This window comes from Dermacentor variabilis, unplaced genomic scaffold (assembly GCF_050947875.1).
Source record: "Dermacentor variabilis isolate Ectoservices unplaced genomic scaffold, ASM5094787v1 scaffold_13, whole genome shotgun sequence".
Classification (NCBI taxonomy): Eukaryota; Metazoa; Arthropoda; class Arachnida; order Ixodida; family Ixodidae; genus Dermacentor; species Dermacentor variabilis.
In genome coordinates this window covers 34,108,798-34,121,257 of record NW_027460291.1, presented here as the reverse complement: position 1 = coordinate 34,121,257, position 12,460 = coordinate 34,108,798, and the positions used below count along the sequence as shown (strand labels likewise).

Below are 12,460 nucleotides of genomic sequence, written 5' to 3'. Positions count from 1 at the left end.
AAGTAGCTCTTCCTGCAGCGCTTACGGCAGTCCATCCACATTGTCTAGGCCGCTGCAGGAGACTTGACCCTCGACCGCCTCGCCAAGCTTGCTAGTCGAGTCAACGATGCGACTTCTCCTTCTGTCGCCGCTCTCTCTTCAACACCAGAGTCCTCTATCGTGGCCCGCTTGGAGTCCCGGATCGATCAGCTCGCCATCTTCATCGACACCCTTTGGACGTCATCTCATGACCAGCGAGGCTCCTCCTCCCGCACCAGCCGCCGTCCCACTTCCCCGAGCAGTCCCCACTCGCGCAGACCTCGAAGCTTGTCTGTCTGCTGCAGCATTGCACTTTCCAGCGCAGCACCCACCAGTTCAAGACCCCGTGCCAGTGGCCGGGAAATGTACTGCGAGATCAGTGACGGCGGCCTGTGACCTCGCCTTGCAACCCGGCCGCCTTTTCATCGTCATGGATCGCATTTCCGGCCTGCGCTTTCTTGTAGACACTGGTGCCGAGGTCAACGTACTTCCGTCCGCCTGGTATGATAGCGTTTCTAAGTCACCTGGTCCTACGCTCAGCGCGGCGAACTCTACCTCCATCGCCACGTATGGTCTACGGTATCTCACTCTAGACCTTGACCAGCGGCGCACGTTCCGGTGGTTCTTCATCGTAGCCGACGTCAATCAGCCTATCCTCAGCTCTAACTTCCTGACCCATTTTGACCTCGACGTCAGCATGCGCCACCATCGCCTGGTTGACAGAAAGACGCGACTCTCCATCCCTGGAGTTCTGTCGGCTGTCGCGCCCACTGGCCTTCACACTCTGATTCCACTATTTCCGTACGCTCGCATCCTCGAAGATTTTCCTGAGGTGACGAGGCCCTCCAATTTAAATCAGCCACGCAAGCAGAGCGTGACCCACCATACGGCCCAGCACAGTGCACAGCGTAGCCCACCACATTGTAACTGGCGTCCGTGCGGGGTCTACCGGGCGCTCAACGCTGACATGGTCCACGATAGCTATCCCCTCCCACACATTCAGGATTTACCCGGCCACTTGGAATGATGCAAAATCTTTAGTAAAGTGGATCTTGTCAAGGCCTATCACCAAATCGCCTTTGAGCCTGTCGATATCCCGAAGACACCCTTCGGCTTGTTTGAGTATGTGCGCAGGCCCCTTGGGCTACGCAACGTAGCTCAAACGTTCCAAAGGTTCCTTGCCGAGGCAACGCGTGCACTCCTGGCTGTATTTGTCTACATCGACGACATCTTCGTCGCGAGTCCCAATCTGCAGGACCATGAGCGTCACCTCCGGGAACTCTTTCAACGCCTTCAACAATTTGGCCTGGTTGTCAACCGCCAGAAATGCGTCTTTGAGTCTTCCGCGCTCCAGTCCGTGGGTCACCACATCTCGGCTCTGGGAATTTTCCGTTGCCCTCCCACGCCCAGGCCATGCAAGACTTCCCAGCCCCCACTACCCTACTCAAGCTGTGTAAGTTCCTGGGCCTAGTGAATTTCTCCCGGTGCTTTATTCCGCACTGCGCTGAGCTTCGGCATCCATTTACTGACCTTCTTCGCACGAGCAAGGGCTCCTCATCCGCGATTTCCTGCTCTCCCGAAGCTCAAGCTGCTTTCAGGGCTGCTAAACACGCCGTTGCCGATTCGGTGCTTCTCATCCACCCGAGAACTAACGTGCCTACTCGCGCCATGGTGGACGCTTCCAGTGTGGCCATCGGCGCTGTTTATCCAGCGGCAAATCTACTCCGAGTGGCGTCCACTGGGCTTCTTTTCTTGGAAGCTCCAAGCTGGCGAGACTCGCTACCCAAGACCCGCGAGCTGCTCGCTGTCTACTGTACCATCCACCACTTCCGGCACTTCTTGGAGGGCCAGTCATTTTATGCTCTTACGGATCATAAGCATCTCGTGTATGTCTTCCGTACAAGCCCATCCAAGTACGTCGCACGTAAACTTCGTCAACTGGCCTTTATATCCGAGTTCACTATGGATACCCGGTACAATAACGGCACCGAAAACGAGGCAACTGATGCATTCTCCCGCATCACTTCCCTCGGCACTTCTACATTACCTGTGGACTGGGAACGTCTCGCTCGGGCGCAGATGGAAGACCCTGAGCTGCCAGCGCTGCGTAACCATCCCCGTTCCCGCCGCCTACAACTCGTTCCTCACCCGCTTGTTTGTGCCTGGCTCACTCTGGTGTGACATGTCAGCGGCTGCACCTCGCCCCTTCATTCCTGCTGCTTCCGTCGTGCGGTGTTCCAGATTTTTAGCGACATTTGACATGTCAGCATCCGAGCCACGCAGCGCCTCGTTACACAGCGCTAATTCTGACCAAGCATTAACATCGATGTTCGCCAGTGCGCACGTTCATGCCTCGCGTGCCCGACCGCCAAAGTGACCCGCCACACGAAGACTCCCATGTAGTTTTTTTTTGCCACCTCGCTGTCGCTTTGACCACGCCCATCTTGATTTGATTGGACCACTTCCTTGCTCTCCCGACTGCCGGTACATTCCAATGATTGACAGCTTCACCCGTTCGCCGGAAGCCGTGCCCATTCCGGACATCACTGCGGAAATGGTCGCCAAAGCCTTCGTTTCAGCATGGGCTTCCCGCTTCAGCTACCCCAGCATCGTGACCACTGACTGCGGCCGGCAATTTAACTGTACCCTCTTCACTTCCCTCAACCGCCTACTTGGTGCTAAACACTGTCGTACCACAGCATGTCATCCTTGTGTCAATGGCATAGTTGAGCGGCTCCACCGCCAGCTCAAGGCTGCCCTCACTGCACGCCTGGATCGGGAGAACTGGGGCGACCACCTTCCAATGTAATATGGTGCTTCTCGGCCTACGCGCTGTCCTTAGTCACGACCATGGCTGTTTCCCAGCCGAACTCGTCTATGATGCGCCCCTGCGACTTCCTGGAGACTTGTTCATTCCTTCTGTCTCCTCGCCCCAACCGCTGCAGTAGCTTTAGTGCCTACAGGACTGCACTCAGCAACTGCGCCCCGTCCCGCGTCGATCTTCGCACTAAAGCATCATTGTGCATCCCGACCTTGCGTCGTCGACCCACGTTTTCTCAGACGAGACGCTGTAAAGGCACCGCTTACACCCTCCTACGATGGGCCGTACCGAGTCCTCTACCAGACACTGAAGTCCGGCACCATGCTATTGGATGGTCGCGAAGGGGTAGTCTCATTAGATAGCCTCATACCGGCCTCCCTCGAGATCCCTCCCACGGAGCTCCCCACGGATGTCGCCGGCGTATCTGGAGATCTGCTCGTAACCCAGATAGCACCGTCTCCACTTCGCCGACGAGTACATTTCGCCGTTCCGTCTGGGCGGGGGGCCGTGTAGCGCCCACCGGCCCCGCTACGCGCGGACGCTAAAGTCGGTGCTCTCGGTCGGCAATGCAAGAAGATTACGAAAATAAAATTGGGTGGCACGTGCTCGCGACGCAAGCACGGCACCCTCTAATTCGTTTTAAGAGCCTGCCACGCTGGTGCTTCGGTCCTGGCGCTCCACTGCAACCTGTCGGTTTGCGACGTGGGGCGCATATAATCGGGGTCAATGAAGAGGAAGAAAATTCCGGCAGAAGCCACGTCAAGATTGCGGTCAAAGCGACTCACATTGTATCAATGTAGCGAGGCACCGTACTTCCACTACCGAGCCGTGTCATGTATGAGGCGTGTACTGCAGCAGGGCTGCTCCCTCGCGCGTCCCTTTGGACACGCTGCGCCATCTGGCGGCACCGCCGCGATGTGCATGCGTGGGGCGTCTCTATTCATGCAAGAGTGCCTGGATGTATATGACCAGGATCAGGCACGTACCCAGGATTTTTGTTCGAGGGGGGACGGGGGACGGGGGCCTACTCAAGGTAACTTTGCTATGCAAATGAGTGGGGTACCTTTACTAGTGCAAATGTGAATAATGCCCGCCGTTCGCCATAAAGACGCGTAAACCCGCGAAAGGGACACGAAATAAGGTGTATCTCAGAGGTACCCCTGTGAGATAAACGTCTTTTTTACTTGGCAAGCAAGGAACTACATCAAATGGACTCGCACAGGAAAGGCGCGCAGGAAAAACACTGTCACGAACAAGTAAACAAGCGAAAGTGCAAAATAAGTATTTCTAGTAGCGTTTTTTGTATTAGCTCTGGAAGAATAATAAAGAAATATATACTTGCGGAACAATCACAGTTCTTTTGGTTCCCTAGATTACTGTTCTAGATAGTACCAAAACCGACTCGTATTGTTATTGGAGAGTTGCGTAACGGTGTGCGGCCACCAGTCCCGTACAACCGCGCAGAGCGCAGGACGCCGCAGTTCTAGACGTACTGCGTCCACCGCTGAAGGTTAGAAAAACACCCACATAAGCACAGCAGAGAAGTGGCTACGTTAGGTGGCTCGATTGATAACTGTATACGCCTCATTCAAAACACACGCAATTATTATCCACTTCCGACAGCGCTTTCTCTACTTCCTTTTACAGCGAAGCTGTTTAGGCGGACCCTGTGCCGTCGTTGCCGGATTTCCATAAAACGGGTCCACGTGACCTAGCAGGTCAGAAAAAGAAGAGCTCAACAGGGGAAGAGGCTTGGAGTAACCCCTTTCCCACTGCGAGAATGCTATCTTGTACGCAAATCTTATACGATGGTCACACGGTGCATTTGCGGCGATCTAGCCAGATCGGCATCGAATTTGTCGACGATTGATTCCACCCTGCCGCGAAAGAAACACATGTTATGCTGGCGGTTTGCGGTCAACTAACAGTGCCCGGTGATTGAAACGCGATACTAGGAGCGCGTGGCTGCTGGCAGTTCTTGCGCCAGCAACAAATGCCGGCAGCCACGTGATAGTCAAACCAAACTAATCGTCAAAACGATTGCAGTGCCTGTATCTCCAGGGGAGGGCCTTGCGCTCAATGTACGGAGCTTTGGATTACTGGTTCCGAACATTCCCTCCCAGTTATAACTAAGACCACGAGTAGCGCGTACTCCTGAGGAAGAAGCTGCCTACTGCAAAAGCCAAAATGAGGTGAAACAATGGTGAAACAAAAGATTTACAATATAGACTGCCTGTGAAGTTTGACATGCATGATGTAACACTCAGTAATAACTAAAACAGATTCGCTATTCTACCATCTTCATGGACTGGAAGGGGCGGTGATTTTTTCGAGAGAAAGATGTTCATCCATAATTATTTTCACAAACAACGGTTAAATTTATTAATCTTCGTTTTTCCTTCCTGTTTGACTGCTGCCTCGGCTCTCTCCCTAAGTAGATCCTTTAATTTCTCTACTCCTTGCGACTTTTGTTTCCTGTTGCCGATTTTGCACGAAAAGTTCCGCACAATTAGGGAAAAACCAGACGAGGTAACGGGTAACAGCCATATTGCTTATGGGCTTAACGGTTATTGCAGGGTTTGATGATGGACGCTGTTTCGCATGATCTTATTTTCCACCTTATCTAACCCACATCACGTGTTTATGGTTCCGAGGATCAGCCAGCATCGCGGCGAGCCGTCATTCGAGGAAATAATGAAGCAAAAGGAAAAGTTAAGCGCAACTGGCGTTTTCTGCTGCCGCAACTCGTTTCTCCAGCATACCGACCAGATAACTACGAACCGAATCCCTTTCCCGGTCCCTGGATCAGTCTCAACAAAGAAGGTTGAACTAACGAAGCAACAGCGTGACTGTTGCGATAGATGGTGACAACTGAACGCATCTCGAGTTAATCGCGCCGGTACCGAATGGATGAGAAAGAGAGAAAAAGCACTTATTTAAAATGAGGTGGGGAGACTTACTCGTATGGTGGAGCCCTTAGTTCAGGGCCCCACTGCGCGCCTCCGCGTGTCCGCCGGATCAGCCGTCGCTTCTCTTGCAAGTCTAAGCTGGTTAGCGCAGTCTCCCAGGAGAAAGGTGAAGGTGAAGGAATAGGATAGTAACTCGGAGTGTGTGGGCACTCCCATGTGCAATGATTTACTGAGGGCTTTGCTCCACAGTAGAGACAGTATAAGAGATATTGTGTGGGGTGGAAGAGGTGAAGGTAAAGGAGACCGCGAAATTAATTGGTTTGAAGCTGTCACCACGCGACGGCATCTTATCGGTTAAGGGACTGGTGGGGGAAGTGTCTCCTGCTATCTCCGCAAGGTGGCGTTCGAGTGTAGTTCAGTGGTTCTGTCAGTGGTTCTGTCAGTGGTTCGTCTGGGTTGGACAGCTCTTCCAGTGGCACCCGGTTAGCGAGATCTCGGGCTACCGCATTAGCGCGTTCATTACCATGGAGAGAGGTGTGTCCAGGTGTTTAGACGGTACGCACCCTGTGTAACGCTGTGCGGTGTAATGATCTAAGGATGCAGTGTGTGTAGGGTGTCACCATCCCTAGTGCCAAAGTCCTACAGGCGGTCTGTGAATCAGCGACCACTGTGATGGGGCCATCCAGTGCCGGTATGATTGAAGCATGTACAATAGTTAGGGCGATAGCAGCCTCTTCCGCCGTGCCACTGTCCACAGTGTTGAGCGTGGCCGAAGCGCTCAGAATGCCTCTACTATCTAGTACGACTAGACATAGGATATGTCTCTGTAGGTACCAGGCCACGTCGGTGTATAGGACCGGTGTGTCCAATGTGTCATCGCCAAAGAGTCGAGTCAGGGCTTGTGCTCTTGCCTTTCTTCGACCTTTATGACGGTCAGGGTGCATATTCCGGGAAATTGGGGCCACGTGAATTTTGTTGCGAATGCTAATCGATAGAAGTGGGCGGTCTTCCTGTTGTGGTTTTCTTGGTGTTTGGTATGCTAGCCGGGATAGAATGAGGTACTCCTGCATTGTTCGATGGAGACGTTTGCAATTGGCTGTTAAGATGACCTTCAACTAGTTCGCCGATGGTGTTGTGTACCCCGAGTCGTAGTACGAGCTGCGTGGACGCATGTTGGGCTCGTCCCAGCGCTGCGTTTATTGCCGTATGGAGGAGGGTGTCTAGATGAGAATACTGGCCTTCACACGTCAGGAGATGCCGATAACTACCGCCACCCCTAAGGAGTGAAAAAGGCAGCAAAATGTTGACTGCCGAATAGCTGTCAAGTCTCAAGATTGATTTGGCGGTGCTTTATGAATGGGCGTGAGGAGTGGTGGAGTGGGCGAGGGGGGGGGGGGCGTATGCCGCTTAATTTCGGTGGGGGGGGCGCCCCCCCTGGATTCATGCCTGACCCGGATTCTATTCCGCCCAGCACTGTAGAAATTTTAAAGATTTTTTAACATTGAAGAGCGTCGCAAACACAGTTGCACATATCCAGTGACCCAAGTTCGTGTCAAAAAGGTTCGTTATGTTCACTTAAGAGTGGCACATAACCAGTTGTACACACTCAATGGCGCGTACCCTGCAGCATATACCCAGTTGTACAAACTCAGTGGCTCATACCCTGCAGCACATACCCAGTTGTACACACTCAATGGCGCGTAGCCTGCAGCATATACCCAGTTGTACAAACTCAGTGGCTCATACCCTGCAGCACATACCCAGTTGTACACATTTAATGGCACATACCAGGCAGCACATACCCAGTGGCGCAAACCCAAGTTTGCGTGAAAGGAAAACGGTTAAAGACACACACAGATAGGTACTGGAAATTGTGTGAAGTATCCTAAGAATACTTCTCACATTAACATAAATGATGCTGCGAGAAGAAAACTATTTGCGACCTGCTCAAAGATCAGTTAAGTCTTAGAAAGCATTGTGCGGTTACAAGGCAAAGCGGGCCGAACAGGGTAGAATCCTTTGCGTCCAGGTACACCAGGGTGTTTGCTACAAATTTTGGCAGGCCCACACACGCAACGCTTCTCACTCTAAGTGAATCAGCGGTTGAAGCTTGCACACAGGAAACCATCAATACTGTAATCACACGTAGACTTTTTGAATCAATATAATCAATGGGCTGGAGCGAGTAAATATATCCGTCGTAAATTACACATGGGGTACTAAACTTATACTACTTGAGGAATAATATTAAGGTGATGTGCGACTGGGTTTTACACTGGGTTTGTAATAGAAAAAGCTAGAGCCGCACACTTTCGAATAATGATGGTAAAATCTATATTTCCAACCACTATTGTAGATAAGGCATGCCTGGAAAACCGGGAAACGAAAGTGAATATCACCAGCCGTGCCAAAAATGAAAGAAGGCAATGTCATCGCCCCAAACGTAATTACTAGCACGTCGATGCCATAGTATTGTGCGAAGCAAGATGATGTTTCGAAGCGATGCCTACTACAGGGATGAACGTGGTGCTCACCAGAGGGATGAAGATTACGATTGCGTTCTAGGCCACTGCAGTGCCACACTTTCGGTATGCGCCAGAATTATTTAGGATAACCACAACTACAACAGCAGCAAGAACCACTGCAGTGCAGCGGGATGGTCGATAACAACAGCAGCACTTTGGGGCATCTAAGTAGTCCATCCCTTATCCGATGAATTTCCTCGCATGTCGGGCGCAGCAGGATGGTGTGCTTAAACTGGGCTGTGTAACACCGCTTGGTGTCGCACAAGGGCGTTTACGAATACTCAGTGCTCTTCACGCAGCGATCCTTGAGATCCATGAGATACTTGCTCTGGCCTAGAATGTCAAGCCAGCAGCAGCAGAAGGCCAGAGTGCCAAAGTTCTGGTTGATAACGCCCAGCAGCTGTTTGGAAGGTGGCAGCCTCAGTGGTACACACAACCAGAGTCAAAATTTATGTATTGAGGCATATCGAAGTCGTTATGCACATCGCCCCGCCCTGGCCGCCGAAGCTTCCAGTGGCGTACACTTCACCTTCCACCATTCTGTCAGCTTCTCCACCCGTCACAATAGCCACTGTTGTCCCAGCGTGAATCTAGTACGGACCAATCAAGTGGCCATTAATTGGCGGATGGCCTTCACCAGATATGTCTTGCCTTCAAGCTTCACTTCGTAAGATTCCATGACTTCTTGGTTGCCCTGGCAGCGTCCCTAAGCCTGAAACCTATCCCAGTCTTCTTTCTCTCTGTATTAGGGGCATCTCGTAACGCTTTCACCAATGTATCATAGTTATAGTTCACGGTAAGCATGGAGGGTTCAGTCAATAATTTGGCCAATAATGTGCGTGCCAAAGTCAATATTGCGTACATCGTCGTTGCCCAGCACTTCACATATTTCAGTCAAGGTCACTCCACGCTTGATGACTTTCACCGTTTACTGCCTTCACTGGCGATGAGCTGTCGAGCACCACGTTCATCTATGCATGCATCGCTCCGTAATATCATTAAATAATACCAGCGAGAGAACACCACCTCGATGTATAGCTCGTATTTTCTTGTACCTATCAGAGGAAGAGGCGCCTTGACAACAGTAAAATTAACTTCGGCATTTCAGTGACTCAAGCTATAATGTAGCCAGGAAAGCTGTGATGTCGCAATGAGCATTAAAATTGCACGTTCAACACTGTCGTAAGCAATGAATACGTACAGAGTGACCAATGCCACATAAGGCTTGTTGCGCTGCGCATCATCATCATCATCATCATCATCATCATCATCATTATCATGAGCCTATTTTATGTCCACTGCAGGACGAAGGCCTCTCCCTGCGATCTCCCATTACCCCTGTGTTGCGCCAACCGATTCCAACTAGCACCCGCGAATTTCCTGATTTCATCGCACCACCTAGTCTTCTGCCTTCCTCTACTGCGCTTCCCTTCTCTTGGTACCTATTCTGTAGCCCTAATGGTCTAACGGTTATCTAACCTGCGCGTTACGTGACCTGCCCAGCGCCATTTTTTTCTCTTGATGTCAATTAGAATATCGGTTATACCCGTTTGCTCTCTGATCCAAACCACTCTATTTCTATCTCTCAAGGTTATGCCTAGCATTCTTCGTTCCATCGCTCTTTGTGCGGTCCTTAACTTGTTCTCAAGTTTCTTTGTCAGTATCCAAGTCTCTGCGCCATGTCAGCACCGGTAAAATGCACTGATTATACACCTTCCTTTTCAATGATAATGCTAAGCTTCCAGTCAGGAACTGATAATGTCGGCTGTATGCGATGCAACCCATTTTTATTCTATGAATTTCTTTCTCATGATCTGGTTTCCCTGTGATTAATTGACCTAGGTAAACGTACTCCTTCACAGACTCTAGAGGCTGACTGGCGATCCTGAACTCTTGTTCTTTTGCCCGGTTATTCATCATTATCTTTCTCTTCTGCATATTCATCTTCAACCTCTTACACTCTTACACTCTCTCTGTCAAGTTCCGCAATCATTTGTTGTAACTGGTCTGCAGCGTTGCTGAATAGAACAATGTCCTCGGCAAACCGAAGGTTGTTGAGGTATTCGCCGTCGATCCTTACTGCTAAGCTTTCCCAGTTTCATAGCTTGAATATTTCTTTCAGGCACGCTGTGAATAGCATTGGAGAGGTTGTGTCTCCTTGTCGGACCCCTAGGTATCGTCCTATTTTTGTTGTGGAGAATTAAGGTAGCCGTGGAATCTCTGTAGATATTTTCCAGGATATTTACTTAAGCGGTCTGTACTCCTTGATTACGTAATGCCTCTATGACTGCTGAATCTGCTGAATTCTACTGAATCAAATACCGTTTCGTAATCTATGAAAGCCATATATAGAGTCTGATTGTACTCTGCGGATTTCTCGATTCCCTGATTGATGACGTGAATGTCATCCATTGTAGAGTATCCCTTCCTGAAACCTGCCTGTACCCTTGGTTGACTAAAGTGCAATGTTGCCCTTATTCTATTGGAGATTATCTTGGTGACCATTTCATATAATACTGGGAGTAGGCTAATGGGCCTGTAATTTTTTGAATTCTTTAATCTCTTTAGTTCGATCAAAATTAGAATACGCATCACCCATCTGGTGGCCGAAACAAGTATACCTTGCTAATTCACTTGAATCAGTTCAAAACAGGGCAACTAGATTCATTAATTCCTCGTACTCTTTGATATCAGCATATCATCTCTGAAATCGCAGTCCAACCTACCTACTCTTGCACTTCGTCGCCACATTACTAGTTTATGCTTATTTCATAAATTCTTTTATTCCGAGCCACCACAGGAACCCTACATCTGCCCTCCCCCAACACGCTTCTCTCTTCGCACCGGACATCAGCAGCAGGTATCTCGACCACGAGCACGCAGAACAACTTTTTCTTCATCATTCTTTCCCCGGACTGCTAGTGACTGGAACGGCCTTCCCCAAGAACTTGCTGCCATCGCATACCCATCTATGTTCCTTAACCAAATTACGTCTGCGCTTGCATCACGATAATCATTTTTGTTTGTATAACTCGTTCAAATTTTTTTCTGTATTCCCTTGTTAATCTATATGTGTCCCACCCCTTATGTAATACCCTGACACGAGGGTGTTTAAGGAAATAAAGTGAAGTGAAGTGAAGTCTCACTTTTTGTGGATTAGTATAATGTTTGCATTCTTCCAGTTTTCTGGGACCCTTGCAGTCGATAGACACTTCGTATAGAGAGTGGCCAGTTTTCTAAGCATTATGTCTCCTCCATCTTTGATTAAATTGACTGTTATTCCATCTTCTCCTGCCGCTCATCCCCGTTTCATATCTTTCAAGGACCTTCTGACCTCATCGCTAGTTATAGGAGAAGTTTCTTTTTTTTGTATCCTGTTCATTACTGTTTCGAAGGGAGTTATCCTGAGTCCTCTGGGTACTGTACAGGTCAGTATAGAATTCTTTCGCTGCTTTTACTATACCTTCGATATTGCTGATGATACTACCCTGTTTATCTTTCAGTGCATACATCTTGGTTTGTCCTATGTCAAGTTTTCTTCTCACTGATTTCAGGCTTCGTCCATTTCTTACGGCTTCTTCAGTCTTTCTCACGTTATAATTTCGAATATCACTTATTTTCGCCTTGTTGATCAGTTTTTACAGTTCCGCGTATTCTATCTTATCTCTTGAGTTAGTCACTTTCATTCTTTGTCGTTTCTTTATTAGGTCCTTTGTTACTTGGGAGAGCTTGCCTACTGGTTGCCTTGGTGCCTTGCCTCCTACTTCAACTGCTTCCTCTGAAGCCAGCCTAGTTACGGTTTCATTTCACTACCTCTATTGTCATCTCCATTTCTCTGTTCTAAGGCGGCATATTTGTTTGCAAGCACCAGCCTGAATTTGTGTGCTTTTACCCTTACTGCCTCTAGGTTGACCTGTTTTTCTTCACCAAGTTTAATCTTTCTCTCTGCAAATTGAGGTGAATCCTAGCTCTCCCTAACCTATGATCACTGCACTTTACGCTACCTATCACTTTTACATCCTGCACTATTGCGCCGTGCAAGTTGATGTAAATGTAGGTCCCTTAATATTATTGGCACGTGCCCACTCTGGGGGATTGACCAAGAACCAGGTCAAAGTAAAGCAAAAAAAATTGAAGGCACAACTTTATGATACGCAAATTAGAACCAAAAGCTGAATTCGCTTTAC

General features: G+C 49.5%; 1 protein-coding gene and 1 pseudogene across 1 annotated transcript; one reads left to right on the top strand and one right to left on the bottom strand.

Moving 5' to 3' along the window:
• Positions 1 to 448: 448 nt before the first annotated feature.
• LOC142566639 (uncharacterized) lies at positions 449 to 1,045 on the top strand. The gene has a single exon (XM_075677473.1). It carries the CDS (start codon positions 449 to 451, stop codon positions 1,043 to 1,045), a length of 597 nt encoding a protein of 198 aa, XP_075533588.1.
• Positions 1,046 to 1,162: 117 nt separating this feature from the next.
• LOC142566638 (methionine aminopeptidase 2-like) overlaps positions 1,163 to 12,460 on the bottom strand; it is an 88,050-nt pseudogene continuing 76,752 nt past the window's right edge.

What these genes read in the sequence shown, in the direction of transcription:
- LOC142566639 (XM_075677473.1), top strand. Translation starts at nt 449, where the DNA reads ATGGATCGCATTTCCGGCCTGCGCTTTCTTGTAGACACTGGTGCCGAG.